The sequence below is a fragment of the Rousettus aegyptiacus genome, unplaced genomic scaffold, assembly GCF_014176215.1.
Source record: "Rousettus aegyptiacus isolate mRouAeg1 unplaced genomic scaffold, mRouAeg1.p scaffold_m13_p_7, whole genome shotgun sequence".
NCBI classification, from domain to species: Eukaryota; Metazoa; Chordata; class Mammalia; order Chiroptera; family Pteropodidae; genus Rousettus; species Rousettus aegyptiacus.
Genome location: NW_023416310.1, coordinates 48,377,685 through 48,397,489, shown reverse-complemented (window position 1 = coordinate 48,397,489; position 19,805 = coordinate 48,377,685). Strand labels below are relative to the sequence as shown.

The following is a 19,805-nucleotide window of genomic DNA, read 5'->3' as shown; positions in this document are numbered from 1 at the left end:
AGAAGAACTCCATTTTCCATGTAAACTTTTGTAAGTCGAGCTCGTTTGTTGTTTTTCCTGTCCAGCATCCCTTCCCTCACTGTAAGCTGAGCAAGTGTCTCCTGGAACAGTCTTTGGGAACCACCTCTCCCCTCTTCTCTCTTTCCCAGCTCAGTGGGTTCTAACTGGTCTCCAGGAGTGCATAAGTAGTCCAGGCCTGGCCCACTGGACAGAGAATCCTTTTTAGTCTAGTGATTGGTTCAGGTCTGGCCACCTCTCTGGCTACATAGATTGGTTTGGGAGGGATAAATGATCCCAAATGGCCCATAGTGAATACCAGACATATGTAGGAGCTCTCTTTTCCACTAAATTTAAGCCTGAAAAGATAAAGACTCAGAATTTTTAGCAACAATCATGTTATGCTGTGGAGAGTGAAGCCAACATGGAAGAAAGACGAGCCAGCTGTTGGGAAGAGACAGGATCCTTGCATTGCTGAATGTCAGGGTCAAGCCATACACAAAGCCTGATCACTGGTCATTTGAGTTCCTCAGGGCAATAAATTTCCCTTTTTGCTGAAGTAATTTTGTCAAGTTCTCTAACAAAATATAAAGTAATTTGCCACAGCAGAGCAACGCTAACCTGGGGTGTCTAAAGCTAAAGGCCGATATTTTTCTGTCTCCAGCTCATCTTCTATGAAGGAGCCTCTCTCTCTCTTTCTCTCCAGTAAGTTCTGAAGTCCCCAGGAGACTCCTCATGTGTCGTTAGCAAGCTAATCCTCTGCCATTTCCTTCTCTCTCGGTTCTCTGGAAGTGAGGAGGGCATCCACCCCTCCTTATTTTATTTTATTTTATTTTTGAAGTGGACACTGGTAATCCTGTCTCAGCCACACAGCAAAGAGGAGTGATAGCCACTTTTGATACCGTCATATCCTCTCTCATTTGAGGCACTTAAGGTCTGGGGCCAGGGAGGTGAGGTCACTGGTGTCCCCTCTCCCCATTCAAGGGCACAAGGGTGCTTGCTGCACCTGCTCCCTTTTCTTCATAGCTCCGCTTATGGGGCACTTGTCTTGAGCCAGGCACTATGGTGGGCATTTTAGGCTCATTCTCTTTTGTAATCCTCATAGCGACCTGAGGAGCGGAGATTATACAGTATCCCCGTTGAACAGATGAAAATATGAAAGCTTAGAAAGTTCCATGAGTGAGTCAGGGCTCCACTGTTAGTAAGTGATAAGACGTACTTAAGCACTGCCCCATGAATTGTGGCCACTTGGAATGGGCGGATAGCCGGGAGAGAAGCCTAACGGGGTAGACGGACGAAGAAGGGAACATCTGGGACTGTAGGAAGTTGAACAGTCGCTTCGGAAGCTGCTTAAGGGTGAGAATGGGCGTAGTCCCAGGGCCGGGCTAGAGCTGCTGTGTGCCCCACGGCGATCCATCTGGCGGAGGGATTTTCCGCACGGGGGAGAGTCGGTCAAAACAGGTGGGGGCGGCTGGTGGGGCGGGGCTTCTTTTGGGCCCGCCCCTTGCCCAGGTGAGGCGCCAGCCACCCGGGCCGGAAGGGATGGTACGCCCTGGTAGTGCTCGCCAGGTGTAGGGTGCCTTGGCTGTCGGGCCAAGCCAGCTTGGCCGGGCCTTTGGCGGGGGTGGAAGAGGAGGGGGCCGCGCCCTGCCAGGCCCAGGTATCGTCTCCGGGGGAGGAGTTTGGGAACCGGGCCGCGGGAGCTTCCCGCCGGACCCGCGGACGGGCGTCGAACGACTGCAGCCGAGGAGACTAGGCGGAGCGGGGCGGCGCGGAGAGTGCACTGGGCTCACAAACGCGCCGTGCCGCCAGCATGTTCTCCCGAAACCACCGGAGCCGGGTCACCGTGGCTAGGGGCTCCGCCCTGGAGATGGAGTTCAAACGCGGCCGCTTCCGACTCAGCCTCTTTAGCGACCCGCCGGAGGTGAGAACCCCGCGTCCCTGCTTCCCTTCCCCTCCAGGACTCCCGCAGCCCCGGCCGCCTTGCCCCCGCCCGCGCGCACGCCGCGGGGCGGAGACTCAGCTGGCCGCGTCCAAACCCGCGATTGTCGACTTAAAAAGTCAGGCACAGACTATCGGGACGTTAATGGGACCTGTGCCACCCCAGACACTCCCTGACTCTGTTGGGATGATTTGCCTTTGTCCAGACAAACTCCAGTTGGCCTCATTTTAAGGGGCCACAGGCTCGATTCCCAAAATGTGTCGGGCCCCTCCTGGGCATCCCTGGGCAAAAGGCGGTGGGCAGCTAGGCGGGGCCCCAACAGCTTGGACGCTTGGCTTGGGCGCCCGGCCGCTCCCTGGCCGCCAGCTCCATCTTGTAACCTGTCTTAACCGTCTGGGACAGCTTTCACCATCAGTCTCGATTTCCAGGCCAGGTCTGTCCACTTCGCTGTCGTCCTCCCCATCAGCTCCTCTGTGCCCATGAAGGGCTGGGAGGGAGTGGGCGCGCGTGTGTGCGTGTGTGCGTGTGTGTGTGTTGTGTGTATGTGTGTGGCGGGGTCCCTCCATTTAATGATTAAGACTTCTTTCCCACAACACCTAAATTCTCAGCCTCCTTTCCTGGGGCTTGAGAGGAGTCCAGCCTATAGTCTGACAAATTCCTCCCACACCCAGCGCTCTCCACGGTTCCCAGGTCTAAGCCCTACCTGTAACTTCTTAATGAGACTCGGGAGGGGCTGAGCTAGGGCTATGAGGGCTAGTAGCGACAGCTAAGAGGTTGTCCCCAAGGTCAGCTCTCTTTCTCTGCTGGACCTGGAAGGGTTAAGTGAGGGGCCTTCCTCCCGCCCCACTCTCCCGGCCGGGATTCCAGTCCTGCCTTCTGCCCTTTCCCCCCTAGCCTGCCCAGAACAAAGGCCCTTTCACACCCGCGTCCCGGTGTTCCGGGTCTTCTGTGACTCAGAATCTAGTGGACTTGGAGGAGAGGGCCTTTGTCAGGTCTCCCACAAGCAATTCCACCCGGGGCTAGCGTGGGAGAATGAGGGGCGAGGCCCGGGGCCCTGGAGGTGGGGCCTGAGCTGGGGCTGCCCCGGGATAAGCCCGGTCTTTGGGGGCCAGCGCAGAGGAGCCAGGGCGGAGCTGCAGGGCCGGGCTGGCCGCCCAGGGGAGTGTGACTCTGTGGGCCTGGGGTGGAGGTGGAGGGGGGGTGGCAAGCTGCAGCTGGCTGGGAATCGGGGCTGGTTTCCTGTCTGGAAGGGAAGGGGCCCGCAGAGGGGAGCGGGGGCAGCAGCAGACAGGCGCACACCCCTGCCTTTCTCCCTCCCTCTTCTCCCTTCTACTGGAAAAGCGAGGTAATTGTGAGCCCAGGGTGGGGAGGACTGGATGGGGACCCCAAATTGGAAGAGGTAGCCCTGCGGGTTGGGCCGCATTTACCCTTTTGTTCCACTCCCTGGGCTCACTCTCCCAAATCCTCATTTCCATCCCTCTTCCTCAAACTAAGCCCAAACCCCTCTCAAAAAGCTCCAACCTCCAGACGAACTCCAGGACTCTATGGAACCTGCATGAGGCGTCCCTTCCCTGCCCCCTTCCAGCTGTGCCTGCCCCTCAGGCCCTACTGGCACACAGATTCTCTGTCCACGGGGCCAGGGATGTGGGCGGGGGCTTGGGAGGGGCCAGAGTCGGAATGAAAGGGCCTTTTTCTTCCACAGCTGGGAGAACAGCTGCCATCAAAGCAAGACTGGACACTCTGTGCCCAGAGGCCCCTCTGCAGCTGGCCTGTCCTCCTTGGACCCCACTTCACTTCGCTTTCCTTTCCTCCTATGCCTGGCTCCCACCAGGGCCTTGGAACAGTGGTAGGCAAGGGAAGTTTGTCACAGCAGCCACAGGAGTCTAACAGGAGTGGAGAGGAACAGGGGTAGCCTCTGCCCTCTGCCCAGGAGCTGCCCAGGGGAGCAATTAGGAGGAGGAACTGTGGGACAGTGTGGTACATGTCCACCCTCTCCATCTAGAGGGGTTGAGAAGGGGAGGGGCACTGGAGGGAACAGAGATGCAGGACAGATTGCACATCCTGGAGGACCTGAATATGCTCTACATTCGGCAGATGGCGCTCAGCCTGGAGGTAATGCACCACCCCACCCCACCCCCCAGCGCACCTCCTATGCATGCATCCCATCCTCAGTCTCTGCCCTGCTCATCCCTGCTGGGCCTGAGGGAGGAGGGCAGGCCTACTCAAAGTGGGGAGAGGGACAGGTGGTTCTGTAAGCCCTGTGTTGGGTGCTGTGTGTGGACCCAGGCTCAGTATTGCCAACCAGAGCATTATATTGATAGCAGGATCTTCATACATACTTCTAGAAGCTCTGTGGGTGGGCATGGTTGTGTTTTCTGGGGCTGAAGGCCCTTTCAGGTATGGGAAGAAGAGAGGAGTTCAGTGTGAGAGGTATGCAGGAAGGACATAGCTTTCCTAGAGAAGGGAAAGGGGACGCTGGGTCAGGTTATAAAGATTTTGCTGGCCTTGGAGATGACAGGGAGCTGTTTATTCATTTATTCATTCTTAAACACATTCATTGAACACCTATTATATGCCAAGCTCCTTTCTAGATCATGGGATATATCTCAGTGAACCAGGCAGGAAAGGTCTATTATTCTGGAGAATAGACAATAAACATGCAAACACATAAATAATCTCACATAGTGAAATTATAATAAAAACAGGAGAATGTAATCAGCATGAGGTAGGGAGGGCAGTATTAGATGCGGAAGTCAGGGAAGGCCTCTGTGAGAAGAGCTGAGACCAAAAGAATATGAAGATCAGTGAAGGTTGGAGGAAAGGCTTTCCAGACAGGCCATAGCAAGTGCAAAGGCCCTTACATGGGGATGAGTTCCAGTTCCAGTGTGGCTGGAACATAGTAGCTGAAGTGGAGCTCGTGGGGAGAGGCCAGATTATGCAGGGCCTTGAAGGCCATACAAGGCACTTAGATTTTACTCTCAGTGTGATGTTGGCCCATAGAAGGGTTTTGAGCAGGGGGTCGACTCATCTAATGTTTTTAAATGATGGCTGCTGAGGAGAATAGGCTAGGTGGGGGTGGAGGTGGGGGTGGGGATGGAAGGTTGTTACACCTTCAGGGGAGTGAACCTGGTGATGTCAGTGAAAGTGCTTATGGCTCAGAGGAGAAGTGGATGGATTTCAAATGATTGTGGTAGATCTGACAGGGCTTGCTGATGGATTGGATGTGAGGGGTGAGGCAAAAAGAGGACTCCGGGATGATTTCTAGGTGTGGGACTAAGCAGCTGGGTGGTGTGGTCATTGACTGTGATGGGGAAGATGGAGGAAGCTGTGGAAATGACCATCTGGACCCGGCAGGGGTTTTCTGAGGGAGGTCAAGGTAGGACCGTAAAGAGTCTAGATCAGAAATAGCAATTTATTTCACATGTGTTGCCCCCTTCGCCCCACCCCCCACTCCCTGGACTATATAGTAGACATTACTAGTCAATCCTGGCACTCTTTACCCGCAAGCCCAGATGTGGCCTCAGAATCGTAGCACAACCTTTGCATAAGTTGTGCAGGTTTTTTCCTTCACAAGGGTGCCAGGCAGAGGCAGGAATTCTGACCTGGTTTCTAGCGGCATCAGGATGGGACACCTTTATCTAATTTGTTTTCCTGAAGGGGGTTGCCCTTTTCTGATATGCAGAAAGCTGCCCAGTGAGCCTGTTGGGATTCTGACACTACCTACTGTCTTGTGTTGGCACGTGAGATAAAACCTATTTGCCATCCCTAGTCCTCTGCACTGTCCATGTTACTAAATACATGTGCCTATTTAAATTTATAATTTAGTTTAAATGAAATAAAAAATTTAGTTTCTTAGTTGCTGTAGCCACATTTCAAAAGCTACATGGCTCCTGAATATTTTCATTATTGCAAATTTTATTGTTCAGAGCTGGTCTAGGTATTTCAATGTTTAAATTCTGTATCCTTTCCCCACCTCCGTGTAATTTTTTTTCATGGGAGGTCTGCCCAAGTCCTAGGGCAGAGGAAGGGGCTTAAATTTCACTTTTGTCACCTCTCCTTCTGCTATGGGCTGAGGGCGTTATGTTCTTTCTCCATGTAGCTCAGCAGCACCCCTTCCTTCTCCCCAAGAGAAACCCATTGATATTTTGGGGATTGGGAAGAGAGATAGTCATGGAAGAGTAAATCCAAGAAGACTTTCTGGAGGAGGCAACTTAAGCTACAAGTAAAGGAGAGGTGGGAGTGAGAGAAAGGTTGTTTTTAAATATGTGCTGGGCCCAGGTAGAGGTTAGACTTTCCCATTTAATCTTCAAACAGTGCCGTGAAGGAGGTGGAATACTCCCCCAGTTACAAACTGAGGCTACAAAGGTCAAGTTCTCACAGTTAGTGAAGTTCTTAAATCAGGATTTGAATTTAGCCCTGGTGGAAATTCTGAAGGGAACAGAAGTTGAAGCAGAGCAGGAAGTCAGGGACAGAGGAGAGTGGGAAAGGATGTCCCTGGGGGGCCTAATGTGTGCTGGGGCTTCTGCCCATTACTCATCCTCCTTCAGTTGCTTGGGCCCTGATCCAGGTCCCACTTACATCCAACTTTGGGCTCTTTCCCTGGAGAGTCTAACGAAAATCCTGCCTTCTCGGGGAGAGGGGCGTGTGTAGGTGGCAAGGAGACAACAAGAAATATCCCTGGGGCAGGGAGATGGGTGCAAAGCACAGGAATCCAGAAACTGTGCCAAAATTCCTGAGATGCTCTGTGCAAAGGGTGGAAGCTTGAATTTCTATACTGTGGGTTAGTGGATTTGGGGCTGGAGAGTGGATTTGGGGCAGGAGGGTGGAGAGCAGGTGGTAGCAGGGGTGTCTAGGCCCCTAGTCGGGCTCATTCAGACTGAGCCCAGGCACTTCTATGGCCCCGTTTATTCCAATTTATACACTATTCTCCTCCCCCATGCTCCCGGGCAAGGGGTCACCTTGGAGGGCAATGGCACCGGCCTCCTGCAGCCTGAGCTTGGAGCTGTGGACCTAAGCTCTTTCCAGATTGATGCAGGCACTCCTGGAGGTACCGTCACACTGCTACTTGGTCTCTGTGATCATGCCACCAGGAAGCTGGGAGCCAGGAGCCTAGCTACACCAGGCTTATGGAAAGACCAACCACGCCCTGGAGCCCCTAAGCCAGCGTCTCCAGAGCTGGCCAGCGCTCTCCAGAGCTCTCGCGGTAGTTGGGAGCTGATGTCACTCGGGGCCCTGAGTGCAGGAGGAGGAGGGAGGGGGAGAGGGTGGCTGGTGGCTGTGCCGGCACCAGAGCTGTGAGGCTCCACAGGACCAGCCCAGCTACACTGCCTGCATTGGCATGGCACATGCAATGGCCAGGGCTAGGGAAGGATCCGTGAGTGCTGGGGCTGGGACTGAGAGGACAGTCAGGAGGGGGCTCGAGGATGCCTGTCTGTCCCCCTCCCCAAGTCTCACCTTTTGGGAGAGTTTATGGCAGAAGCTGGATGTAGAATGGGATGGGAGTTGGCAAGCAGGGAAGCTTAGCAGACAGATAGATATAGTGGGGTTGGGGGAGCTATGTAGTCTGGGAGGGCTTCCTGGTGGAAGGGGTTTTGGTACTGGGTTGGCCTATTTCTGAAGGGTCAGGAGATTGATAGTGCTGTATTAAGGGAGAGTCTGGCTTTGCTCAGTGGCCCAGGAATAGACAGTGAAGAAAGAATCTGCAGAGGGGCTGAACAAGGCTTTTAGAAGAGTTTAGGGTGTTCATGTCTTAGAGACTTGAAGGCCAGAGCCAACAGGGACAGAGGCAAGGGTACAGGGTGTGGGAGAGACCTAGTGTAAGGGATAAGACAGGTTTTGGGTGGTCACATTCACCCCTGTCTTCCAACTCGATGCCCCCATTGGCCTGCCTCCTGAACTGATCCGTACACTGTAATGGGGTTAGTCTTCTATTTCCTCTCTAAAGCCTTCCGTATCACTGAACTGGAGGCAAACAGGATCTATTTTCTGTGAGTGTGTTTATGCCATGACATGGCACTTATGGAGCAGCCATTAATGTCTGTATCTCTTACCTCCCAGCTAGCTGGATTTTAAATGGAGCTTTGGAAAGCACAGGGATGCTCCAGTGTTTGTTAGGTGAATGCTACTGCTGCCAAAGCAGCATCATTAAAATGAGCATCCCCACCATTCATGTGTACCATGTGCTGGGCACTGTGCTAGTGCTTTACCTTCCTGTCTCATTGAATCCTCATGACCTAGAATGTGGGGACTGTTTCTATCCTTATTTTGCAGATGGAGAAACCAAAGCTTAGGGAGGTTGAATAAACCACCCAGTGCTTTCTTAATAAGTTTCTTCCCAGCTTTTCAAGACTGGCAAGTCTGTGACATAGACCCAGGTTTGTCTTATGTCAAACTGGTGCTCTCTACCTCTAGACTGTGCCAAGACCTCCAGGGCTCCTTTCTGAGTGAATGTTCCTGAGAATCATGGTGCCTCCCCCAGTACCCCGACTCTGGCCCTATGCACAGCCTGCTCAGCCCTTCACTCCTGACCTCCTGCCTCACCTGCCTTCCCATCCCCATTCCTTGCTTCTGTCCTCACCTCCTAAGCTCAGAGGGCCAGCAGGTAGCAGACTCCTAATTTGGGGTTTGTACAGGGTAAACTCTGTAGGTGGTATGCTTCTTCTCCACTGATTCCTTGCCAACTAGATATCCCTCCCATCCCATCTCTTGGGTCGTTGGGGTAACCCAGGACAGCCTTTATTATCTGTGTTCATTCCCTTTAGTTGATGGTTCTCAGCCCTGGCTACACCTCAGAATCACTTGGGGGAACTTTCAAAAAAAAAAGGTACATGGAGATCTTGATTTTGTAAGTCTGAGGTAGGGCCTGGTACTTTTTTTTTAACTGAGAAGATTTAAGTTTTTTAAAAGGCAACATAATTCCCAATAGTAGGGTAGTAAAGTAGTAACATGTAAAGTATAATAAGTCTGTTTTTCATTCCTGGCTCCCAGCTCTACAACCACTGCTATCTTATGAATGTCTGTGTCTATGTATATGCATGTGTACATATTGGGCACAAATGGTAGCATGCCATAGTACTGTTTTACTTTTCTCACTTATATATTTTGAAGATTGTTTTATGTCTGCACTACTTCACTCTTCAATGTCTACAATAGTCTATATCCTATGGTAGAAATGTTCTGTAACTTATTTAACTAATACTCTGTTGAAAGACTTTTAGTGTTTTAAAACAATGCTGCCATGAATATGGCTTTGCCCATATGTGTAAACTATATTTGTAGGATAAAGCTGGATCAAAGGATATGTGAATTTGTAGTTTAAAAAGAGGCTGAAGGAATGTATATTCCCCCGTCAAAGTGCAGAAAGCATCTGTATTTTACAAAGCTGCTCTGGTTCCTGGGCAGCTGAGGTTGAGACTGAACCCTTGTCCTTGAGGTACCCGAAGCATAAGTTTCTCATTAATTTCTCGTGGACCATAGCCCACTTGGAGACAGGAGCGTGCTTCCGCTTGTCACCTGACTGACATGTCCTTCTCATCCTTCTCTCCACTCTGGTTAGGACACAGAGTTGCAAAGAAAGCTAGACCATGAGATCCGGATGAGGGAAGGGGCCTGTAAGCTGCTGGCGGCCTGCTCCCAACGTGAGCAGGCTCTGGAGGCCACCAAGAGCCTGCTGGTGTGCAATAGTCGCATCCTCAGCTACATGGGCGAACTGCAGCGGCGCAAAGAGGCGCAGGTGCTGGGGAAGACAGGCCGGCGGTAAGCAAGGGGAGTCGAGGCCTTCTAGCGAGTAGTGGTGCAGCAGCATGTGAGTACATGGAGTATATACTACCTTGAAGCCGACCTCCCCAGGTCAGGAGCCTGGAAGACACCTTGGTATCTCACCACTGCAGTGTGCCGCCCAGTGATAAACTAGTGAGTAGCTAGAGTAGAACTGAGCAAAGCCAGCATATCTGGTAAAAGCCCAGCAGTCTGAAGCGGTAGTAACGCAAAAGCGCTAATATGCTAAGCCCTGCCTATGGTCTGGTTGGCTGGCTTCTGGAAAGCGGATTTTCTCAAAGCCAGTTCACCAAATAGCCAATTTACCACAAACTGATAATAGCTCATTGTACCTGGTGTTCACTATCAGAGGCAGGGATTGGGGAAGGAAATAATAAAGAAAATTCAAAGGAAAGCCTACCCCTTTATATAAATTAGATTGTACATTCTGAAAGGGCTCAGTTTTTGGATTTGAAACTGGAAGTTGCACTGACATTAGACTCTGTTGATCTGACAGATCTGCAGTGAAATGGTTGAGACGATGCTCCAGTAAAACAAAGATGTTAGAGAAAATATTTGGAAAATCGATCATTCTAAGAATTGGCCATTTTGGGTAAATTAGTCGCTTGGGAAGTTCACTTCTGGCCCCACATGGCTGAGTGGAAGAACATCCTAGCTCAGCCATAAACGCTGACACAAGGAGAGGTTGCCAGGAGCCCTCCAGAGCTCACTTATACAGCCACAGGGAAGACAGAAACCCTATACCACTCTATGCCTTCCCCCTAAAGCTAAAGGAAGGGCAAGCAGGCAGAAGGGCAACTTCTACTATGAATTTGCTGTCTCCTGAGAAGCAGCCATCAATAGTCTTTGCCCTGCCTAGGTCCCCACACGGTCTAGACAGTGTGACTTTGAGGTAAACCCCAAGCCCCTGATAGCTAACCACGTTGCTATCAGTGCCACATCATTTAGCTTAAGGCCTAAGTTGCTAATTACATTGTTGGCATTATGAATTAGTATGAGTAAACTGGCCCTCACCTTAGGGAGGGACACATGTTTGGCGGGTCCTGACGATGGGCAGGGAGGTGAGTAAGGCTGGGTGTCTGGGGCCTTGCAGTGGGGCACTGGGAAGGCTCAACCTATCTAGCCATGAGGGTAGAGAAGAAATCAAAGCTGATGGGGAGGAGGAGAGAAGTTTGTGGCAAATGGAACATAAATGTTTCCTACTTGGATTTTTTTCCTTTCATCACACATTGATACTGACCTAGTATCCTCCTTTATGTAAGAAGTGATGAGATGGTGGAGATGACCAGCTTCCCTTATTGTTAAAAGGAAAGGCTGCAAACACCTCGAAGCCTGAGGTTTAATGGAGAAGAGCCCTTGAAATGGAGTCCTGCAGGCCTCTGTCCCTCCATCCCCACTGGTCCCTGGCAGGAGTCTGGGGAGGTAGTCAGGGAGGGTGCTTGGAGGCTGAGGAGCCCCAAGCTTATACTGTGTGTGAGCTAATGTGCCTCTAGTGTCCCCAAGCCGAGCAACCCCCTGGGTTCAATTGATAACTCTAACAGTCCCCCTGGCTGGTGACCTAGGGGCTCCCTGGGCTGGGGGCGGGGCGGTGGGAAGCAGAGGCCAGGCTAGGACACTGTGATCTGCCCACAGGCCTTCTGACAGTGGGCCGCCTGCTGAGCGCTCCCCCTGCCGAGGCCGGGTCTGCATCTCTGGTAAGACCCACTGCCACTCCAGCCACTCTCCTTGCCCAACCACAAGACCCCCTGCCCCATCTCAACATCTCTTCCTACCCTTTTGCCCCTTAGACCTCCGGATTCCACTCATGTGGAAGGACACCGAATATTTTAAGAACAAAGGCGGTGAGTTTCACACAGGCTAAGACAATTCATGGGAGTGACCCTGAGGTTGGAGGCTCCTGTGGGACATGGGTTTTGTTTTTGTTTGTTTGGTTTTTTACCCCAGACCTGCACCGCTGGGCTGTGTTCCTGCTGTTGCAGCTCGGAGAAGACATTCAAGACACAGAGATGGTCCTGGTGGACAGGACCCTTACGGACATCTCCTTTCAGACCAGCCTGCTCTTGTGAGTACCTCATCCCTGTGGCTCCCTCCTCTCTCTACTCTCCTCCAGTATTCTAATGAGGTAGCTCTAGGGGAGGGGAGGAAAGGGAAGGAGGTGGGCCTTCCCTGTGGAGCTGTCTGAAGTTTGTACCACATTTATCCTCCACCCCTACCCCCTACCCCTCATGCCTCCCTGGACTTCCCCAGGACCGTCCTCCTCTCTTCCTCCCACACTCCTACAGCACTGAGGCAGGGCCGGACTTTGAACTGCGGCTGGAGCTGTATGGAGCCTGCGTGGAAGAGGAGGGGGCCCTGGCTGGTGCCCCCAAGAGACTTGCCACCAAACTCAGCAGCTCCCTGGGCCGCTCCTCAGGGAGGCGTGTGCGGGCATCGCTGGAGAGCACTGGGGGTTCAGGGAGCAGTCCCATCCTGCTCCCCACCCCAGCTGTGGGGTAAGGCCCTGCATTCCACCACTGCCCTCAGATGCCTATCCTGGCTACGGGTAACTCTGAGCTGTAGGGAGCACAGAGAACCTACTTTGCACTGTTGCCAGGACATGGCAGACAGACAGGGATGAGCAGCGGCCACATAGCTGGGCCCAAGCCAACCGAGAAGACCAGTAGGAATGCAGGGAGAGCCAGGCTTCTAGGTCTTCACTTTTTTACAGTAGCAAATGCATCTTATGTGGATGGAGTGCCCTGGTTGGAGGAGGGTAGCCTAGGCGCTGTGGTGGTGTGTACAGGCATTTAGAAGCACTCTGTGGAAACACTGCGCCTCTGAGGAGCAGTTTGAGAACCTCTAGGGTAATGAACAGAATGTTGATTTTGAAGACAGACATGGGTTCAAATTCCAGCTCCACTATCTACTAGCTATAAATTATGGACAAATTTCTTAACCTCTCTCGCCTCGAGCTGCCTCATCTAGTAACTAAAGAATGCCATCGACCTCCCAAGGCTGTCATGGGAATACAGTAGGATAACACACATAAAGCACAGGACTCGGCACTTAGCAGGAGCTCAGTAAATGTCTGTTTCCAACTCCCATGGGGGAGGTGAGAGTTTTTTGTGGGGCTGCTGGAACAATAGGGTAGAACTCAGCCCTACAGCTCCTGCCATCTAACATGGCCCTCACATGCCCCTCACTTGGCTGAGCTCCACTTCTCCATCTGTCCTACAGTGGTCCTCGTTACCACCTCTTGGCTCATACCACACTTACCCTGGCAGCAGTGCAAGATGGGTTCCGCACACATGACCTCACCCTCACCAGCCATGGTGAGTATGTGCATGTGGGCGACTCTGGGTGGCGAGAAGAGGGGCTGTTGAATGGTCCCCTTCTCATTCTGCACCCTCACCCTGCACTCCCTCTCCCCCAGAGGAGAACCCCACTTGGCTGCCCCTTTATGGTAGTGTGTGTTGCCGTCTGGTGGCTCAGCCTCTCTGCATGACTCAGCCGATTGCAAGTGGTTCTCTCAGGGTGCAGGTGAGGGGTCCTGAGGAGTGAGTGGGAGGGAACAAGAGAAGCCAGAGGAAAGCTGGGTCACTTGGGGGTCAAGATACTGAAAAATCAAGATCTGGGTAGAAGGTGGGGAGGGAGTATGGCAAGATGAGAGGAGGCCCAGGCAAGAGGGTGGGCAGAAGGAGATTCTGGATGGGAGGATGGGAAGGGTGTTGTGGGGTTATGATTTCCCCCAGGAAACCTTGAGTCATTTATGCAGCAAGCTGGGGAACGGCGGGACTGGGCACGAGTGCATGGAGTCCTAAAAGGCACAAACCTCTTCTGTTACCGGCAACCTGAAGATGCAGATGCTGGGAAAGAGCCACTGTTTACTATTGCGATCAACAAGGTGATGGGTCTCTTGGTGGTCAAGCCACGAGGTGCTAGGGCCTGGGAGCCTCTCCTTCAGGCTCCAGGAGGGTGGTGGGTGCAGACCTCAGAGAGATCAAAGCCTCCTGCTCCTCATAGCACCATACCCAGCTCCAGGGCCAGGAATGTTGAAGGGACCATATTCTACCTGGGCAACATCACTGGAAGGAGCTTGACCCTTTGATTCACCAGACTTAGCTCCTGCCAGTTCTGAGAGGGTTTTATAGCCAGTTTAGGATTTTTCATCCTCCTTCTATCTTCCTCTTCAGATTCCAGTTTGCATCTCTTCCACCTTTTCCTGGTTTCCTCTCCCAACCCAAGTCCAATGACCCCTCTGTTTCCTAGCCCTTTTGCTGATTTTCTTGCTGAATTTTATGGAAGTACTGAGCGACTTTAGGCCTCTGTTCCTGCCCACCTCTGTGCTTTCCCCCACCCAAACCCTCTTTCCCTGTCTCGATCTGCTCTTCTTTCCCTGAGGACTATTTGTCTCATCTCCAGTCCTTTCCTGCCATTCCTTCCTATTCTGGTTAATAGGAGGCAAATGAGAGGGTTTGGTGAAAGCCTCACAAGCTCCTCTTTTTAAGGCATGGATGATCAAGCTTGCCCAAAGTTACTGCTGACTTCTGTGACCAAGGTGGAATTGGAAGCAGACCCCTTTCTTTCTCTTGCAGGAGACTCGAGTCCGAGCAGGGGAGCTGGAGCAGTCTGCAGGCCGGCCCTTCACACTGAGCATCAGTAACCAGTATGGGGAGGACGAGCTGAGACACACCCTTCAGACAGAGAGTCGGGGAGCCCTGCAGAGCTGGATGGAGGCTCTGTGGCAGCTTTTCTTTGACATGAGTAAGAGGAGGGGGCTAGATTGAACCTTTGGGAGGAATTGGGATTTGTTATTTTTATCATAGGCTTCTGTTCCAAGAACAAGTGGAAGGGAATGTAGCAGGGGAGAGGATAGCCTGGCCCTCTCAGTCCTTCCCACCGCCACCCCTAATCAGTGCTCTCCTGTCAGGCCAGTGGAAGCAGTGCTGTGATGAAATCATGAAGATTGAAACCCCTGCTCCCCGGAAACCACCTCAAGTACTGGCCAAGCAGGGGTCCTTGTACCATGAGATGGGTAAGTGAAAGTATACTCCAGGAACCTAATGGGAAGTGAGATTGGGGCTTGAAGGGAACCCAGATAATGGAAAGAGGGAGAAAGTACACTTTGTGCTAAAGCAGAACTCTGGGGACCCAAGTCCCACCCAGTCCTGTCGTATTCCTTTCTCTTCTCCAACTCTTCTTAGAAGCACCTCCACCAAAGTTCAAAATAAAACCCCAAAGAACTAGATTCATTTCATGGATTTCTGTCCTAATTTCATTTTTTGTTTGTTTCCCTCTCTGCATGCGGATTCCTGTCGCTTCCTCTGACCTTCACCTGCTTGGCACTGCTTTCATTTCTCTCCTCTTTCTTGATTTCTTCACCCACTTCTGCTGACCATCCCCCAATCCCCATCCATTCTAACGACCTGTATCCCATAGTCTTATCAGAGCCTGTGGCTCCAGGGGGCCCAGGTGAGGGGCTGCTCCTTCAGGATAATGCCGTCTCGGCTGAGATCCGGGCTTTGCTCTCCTATTATAGTGACAGGTGATAGTCAGGGCTGGGTAGGCCTGAGGCCTAAGCTCTGACTAGCCTCCCTCCCCTCAACTCCTTTCTGGTGCCACAGCTATTGAGCCACTGGATGACATCGCAGCAGTGACAGACATCCTGGCTCAGCGGGAGGGCGCAAGGCTGGAGAAGCCCCCACCCTGGCTAGCCATGTTTACAGATCAGCCTGCTCTGCCCAGTCCTTGCCCATCTGCCCCAGCCCAGACCCATCCTCTGCCCTGGGGGCGACCCAGAACATTCTCCCTGGATGCTGTTCCCCCAGACCACTCCCCTGGGGCTTCCTGCTCAATTGCCCCTCTCCCCCCGCACCGATCCCCACGGTCCAGAGGCCCACCCCGCACTTGGCTGCAGTCACCAGTGTGAGAGAGAAAGGTACTGGCAAGAGGATCTGGCCAGAAGAGATGACCTGTATGCAGCTGGGCTCTGGATACAGTGCTGGCCGTAGCAGGTTGGCCAGCTTGGCCTCCCCTTCCTCCGCTGGACTGGGGTAGGCTGGGGACGGGGAGCGGAAGCCCCTCTTAAGCTATGGTTGCCATAGTGCTGAGGGACTCATTCCTGGGGCTGGCTGAGACCCCCTAAACCCTTCCTGGGAGAAAACTGGAACCAACCCTGCCCTACCTCCTGCACTAACCAGCTTTGAGGATGGCACTGAAGAGCCCTGGGAGGGAAAGCACCTTCCTTGTGACTCCCACATCAACCATTAAAGTTATTTAACAGTAACCTTCACCCAGTTCTTGACGATGTGTTGTGTCTGTGGAGCTTAGTTTGCTGGTTGTGAGGATGACTGTGATACTGAGTAATCAGACAAGGGCTGGGTAGAGGAGGTACTTTATAAAAACAGGGAAAGAGGGATATTCTGTTCTCACATGCTGCTGAATCTCAGGATCTCAGCGAGGTCGTAGCCAGTCACAGCAAAAGAGTTGCCTGAGGGATCACAGAATCGAGCACCACACACCTGGATGTCGGGCACACACTCACCATGACAGTGTTCCACCTGGGGGAGAAGAGGACTGCTCAGAGTCTGCTTTCCATGCTTGGGCCCCCCATTTCACTCCTCTAGCCACACACACCTCAATGTAGCCACTCTCTGAGCTTCTGCTCAGCTTCCAGATATGTACAAAGGTGTCCTCGGCCGCAGTTAGTAGCTATAAAAAAAGCAAAAAGGACAAGTGGGAATTGGAACATGCTGACAGGGGACTGGTATAGGCAGGAGGGACTGGTCTAGGTGCCTGGGGCCGGGGCTACATCAAGTAGCAAAAACAAGCTTGTGGAGTTCCTCTCAGCATCCCAACACTGGGAATGAGAGGATGTAGGACTGACCTTGCCCACATCAGGAGCCAGGTCCAGGGCACAGATGGCCCGGGCGTGGGCGTTGATCTGGATGTGTAGAGTTCCTGTACTGGCCTCATACAGACGTACTTGCCCATTCCCATAGCCTGCTGCTATGGTCCCCTGCCACAGCTGCACGGAGGTGCATGGGACCCTGCAAGGGCAACAACTCACTTTAATTTCCCCAGACCCAAGCCCACTCCCCACCCTGAAGCTGCCTCAGGAAGTCCTCAGCCCTTTCTCCCTCACCTACCCGAATCCTGGAATTTGGGTCGATAATTTGAATTCAGGACCTGACCGCCAGATACATAGCAAGCCTGAGTCATCTGCCGTTACCATGTCAGCCACACAGTCCTGAGGGGAAAGGCAGGATCAGTCTTGTCTTTTCTCCCCTGCTGGGTCCTCTATACAAGGGAGGCAGTATCTGCATCTTTGCCTCTCCAGGGAAAGGAAAGATGTGGCGCCCTCACAGTCTAGACCCAGTGTTCCCTCAGGAAGCATAAAATGCTTTTCTTGCATTCCTCATAGAGTCTCACCACCCTTCCTTCCCCGACCCACACCATATGTTAGGAGGGGGCATATAATTGTATTCAGTGGATCAATGATGAAACTGTAGCCATAGTGTTTTGACCTCTGGAGGTCTTCTAGTGAGCCAGCCAGTTATGACAAGAGTCAGTCATTGACCCCCAGCCCCAGGCAGCCAGCATAGCCCATGGGCCCAGCTCTAGGCCAGGTTCAGTAGAGGATATGAATTAGAAGATACAAACCCTGTTCTACAGAGGTTTGTAATCCAATTAGGGACACAAGAGTTATCTTTGAGGGCAGTACCAATTCAGGGTTCAGCTAAGGGAGATCAGTGGGAGCTTGAATAGAGGGAGGACTTTCTAGAAAGGGTAGCAGTGGAGATGGGCCTGAATAGGTAGGACTTGCCCAAGTCCAGAGAAGAAAACTGCACATGGCAGAGCTGGAAGGCATCTTAGAAACCATCTGTCCCAACTCCTCGATTCACACCAGTATTGAAAAATGTTACTGAACTATTAAATGCCATATAAATGTAAAGTATCTCTGGCTTCATCACTGGATCTGAGGTTACTGAAGTCTAGGGAAGTGCAGTAATTTTCCCAAAGTCATCCAGCTGCTTAGTGGCAAAGCCAAGAATTGAATCCAGGTCTCCTGCCTCCCAAGGTGGGGACGGCTCTCAGGTTCACTGGAATTGGAAGGGAAAATCCACTCACCTGTCCTTGGGCAGGCTCACTGGCAATGTCGGTGACTGATGTCGGGTGTGCAGCCAGCTCTTCACTCAATACAATGTTGGGCCCTTTGGCTGGGATGTCAAATACCAGTACCCGGCCTGACCACGTCCCTGCAGAAGCAGTGTGTCCTGGTCCTCCTAAGTCTCCAGCCACTACACTCAGGACTCTATACACTTAGCACCCTTTTCATCCCAGGAACCTTAGTAACAAACACAGCTCGCACTGCTTCAACAGCCCTACCCCTCCATAAATACCCTTATTCTAGTCCACCCTGCCCCTCGAACCCCTCCATGACTTTTTGGAGTCTCTCAGACCCTCTGTCACTTCCACCCTTCCCTCTAACCCTCCACAATTTCCTCAGACCTTCAGCATCCTCCTGGCCAAAGCCCATGCCCCTATTCCCGAGCACCCCCCTCCCAATGCCATGCTCGTGGTCCCCTCACCCACACAGATGAAGTGGCCACTGGAAGCAATTCCTCGGGCAAACACAGCTTGTACTGAGTATGAAAGGGGAAAACTATTAGACATAGAGCTTCCTCCAGTGCCAGAAAGTACTCCCTGCCCCCACCCTACTCAGGTACCTGGAGAGGCATCTCCAGAGTCGAGTGCATGCCAATAGACCATGACAGACCCATCAGACTCATACATCTGGAAGATAAGGGCAAAAGCTAACTTTTGCTGTGTTCTGTGCTGAGTACATCACATACTCATGTTAGCCTTAGCCCATTTAATCCTCAAAATAACTGGTAGATAAACCCTACTTTTTTCCATTTTATAGAGGAGGACATGGAGGCTCTAAGAAGTTAACTAAATTGCCCAAGGTCATTCACCTGGCAAAAAGGCATATATTGGAGATGGCATTTGTAAATTAGAAAAGATGAAAGGAATGAAGATGAGAAATAATGAAGATTGGGCTAAGCATGGTTAAAATTTCGGAGTGCTTAGAGGCAAGTGAGGAAGAGTCTTGGGGCCTTGGAAAGGAGTTGAGAAGATTAGTTGGGGTGGGCAGAAAGGTCCTCTTCTTACCTGTATTCCTCTATGTGAAGTAAGTACCAGCAGTACTCGGAAGGGGAGGACACACCAGTGGACCTGGAGGAAGGTGAATCAGAGTACGGAAAAATGGTCAAAGCAGGGGATATGAGGACTCAGAAGAGTGGAAATTCAGAGGATTAGGAAAAGCCTATTTTTTGAGGTTTGGAAAGGAAGGACAGGGGTTAGGACTGGGTTCAGGAACACCACTCCCAACTCCATTCCTCACCTGGGTGATAAGTGGGGGGCTCACTCCAGCTCCCTCCTTAGCGTGGAGCTGGCGCTGGGCCAAGGGCACACCCTCAGGAGCAGCGCTCAGAAGATGAGCGCTGGGTCCATGGACTACCCCAAAATGTGTGAGGTTGCGGAGGGGCAGCTGCAGCACACTGAGGTTGTTGCACAGGGCGGCAGCCGAGCCTCGAAGAGGAATGGAGCGCTCCCGGCGGAACATCCTAAGGGAGAGACTCCCGAATCACCAAAAGCGCAGAGGTAAACAGGTGACAGCGGTGATTTCTGCGGGGAGGTTGGCAGGTGCTGTTATGAGGCACTGGAGAAAACCCTTGAGACTGGGTCATCATGTAACTGGGGGCCTCAAGGACGATGACGGGGGGTCTGGCATGGGGACGATCTCACGGACAGGAGAGCGGAGCCCCAGGGCTGAGTCATGGGGCGACGGGGGAATCCTAGAGGAGGAATGGTGATGAGTCGGTGCCAAGAGCGATGTCCCCAAGTGCCCGAGCCAAGGAAGTTTGAGGCAGGGTGGCTCTCATGCCCTTCCTCCCTCAGTTCGGCTTCCCGAAGCCCCCGGCCGAGGGCAGAGGTCATACCAGAAGCCCCAGGTCGGCTTGCCTGACTCCACGATCGTTCGGTCCCTCCGAATCCGCCGCCACCATAGAGACGACGCACGTACGCATGACCGTTGGGCGGGGCGAAT

The 19,805-nt window shown here is 52.4% G+C and overlaps 2 protein-coding genes across 9 annotated transcripts; one reads left to right on the top strand and one right to left on the bottom strand.

The window, feature by feature from the left end:
• Window positions 1–1,259: 1,259 nt before the first annotated feature.
• RTKN (rhotekin) lies at window positions 1,260–15,998 on the top strand. 7 transcript variants are annotated; one of them, XM_016130615.2, is made up of 13 exons: window positions 1,260–1,353; window positions 1,810–1,921; window positions 9,495–9,694; window positions 11,348–11,409; window positions 11,503–11,556; window positions 11,660–11,777; window positions 11,998–12,207; window positions 12,932–13,026; window positions 13,128–13,234; window positions 13,470–13,598; window positions 14,290–14,458; window positions 14,625–14,729; window positions 15,319–15,998. In XM_016130615.2, the coding sequence occupies exons 2-13, from the start codon at window positions 1,811–1,813 to the stop codon at window positions 15,621–15,623; spliced, it is 1,665 nt and encodes a 554-aa protein (XP_015986101.1). In that variant the 5' UTR covers window positions 1,260–1,353; window position 1,810; the 3' UTR covers window positions 15,624–15,998. The 7 variants fall into 7 exon arrangements, with proteins under 7 accessions (XP_015986101.1, XP_036080043.1, XP_015986108.1 ...); XM_036224151.1 differs by lacking the exons at window positions 1,260–1,353; window positions 1,810–1,921 and adding exons at window positions 1,980–2,372; window positions 3,642–4,051; XM_016130617.2 differs by lacking the exons at window positions 1,260–1,353; window positions 1,810–1,921 and adding exons at window positions 1,980–3,284; window positions 3,642–4,051.
• A 74-nt stretch (window positions 15,999–16,072) lies between these two features.
• On the bottom strand, window positions 16,073–19,794 carry WDR54 (WD repeat domain 54). 2 transcript variants are annotated; one of them, XM_016130627.2, is made up of 10 exons: window positions 19,699–19,794; window positions 19,101–19,323; window positions 18,869–18,931; window positions 18,424–18,490; window positions 18,286–18,339; window positions 17,825–17,952; window positions 16,843–16,943; window positions 16,581–16,743; window positions 16,331–16,405; window positions 16,073–16,254 (listed from the first exon to the last, which is right to left on the bottom strand). In XM_016130627.2, the coding sequence occupies exons 2-10, from the start codon at window positions 19,320–19,322 to the stop codon at window positions 16,123–16,125; spliced, it is 1,005 nt and encodes a 334-aa protein (XP_015986113.1). In that variant the 5' UTR covers window position 19,323; window positions 19,699–19,794; the 3' UTR covers window positions 16,073–16,122. The 2 variants fall into 2 exon arrangements, with proteins under 2 accessions (XP_015986113.1, XP_015986110.1); XM_016130624.2 differs by having other exon boundaries at window positions 19,721–19,785.
• Between the last annotated feature and the right edge of the window lie 11 nt (window positions 19,795–19,805).

Excerpts from the sequence above, each read along its gene's own strand:
- WDR54 (XM_016130624.2), bottom strand. The coding sequence starts at position 19,785 with ATGCGTACGTGCGTCGTCTCTATGGTGGCGGCGGATTCGGAGGGACCG. Across the intron at positions 16,944-17,824 it reads GTGAGCCTGCCCAAGGACAG|GACTGTGTGGCTGACATGGT; the intron begins GTGAGTGGATTT and ends CTTTCCCCTCAG. Across the intron at positions 16,255-16,330 it reads CAGAGAGTGGCTACATTGAG|GTGGAACACTGTCATGGTGA; the intron begins GTGTGTGTGGCT and ends CTTCTCCCCCAG.
- RTKN (XM_016130615.2), top strand. The coding sequence starts at position 1,811 with ATGTTCTCCCGAAACCACCGGAGCCGGGTCACCGTGGCTAGGGGCTCC. Across the intron at positions 11,778-11,997 it reads TTTCAGACCAGCCTGCTCTT|CACTGAGGCAGGGCCGGACT; the intron begins GTGAGTACCTCA and ends ACACTCCTACAG. Across the intron at positions 14,730-15,318 it reads GTCCTTGTACCATGAGATGG|CTATTGAGCCACTGGATGAC; the intron begins GTAAGTGAAAGT and ends CTGGTGCCACAG.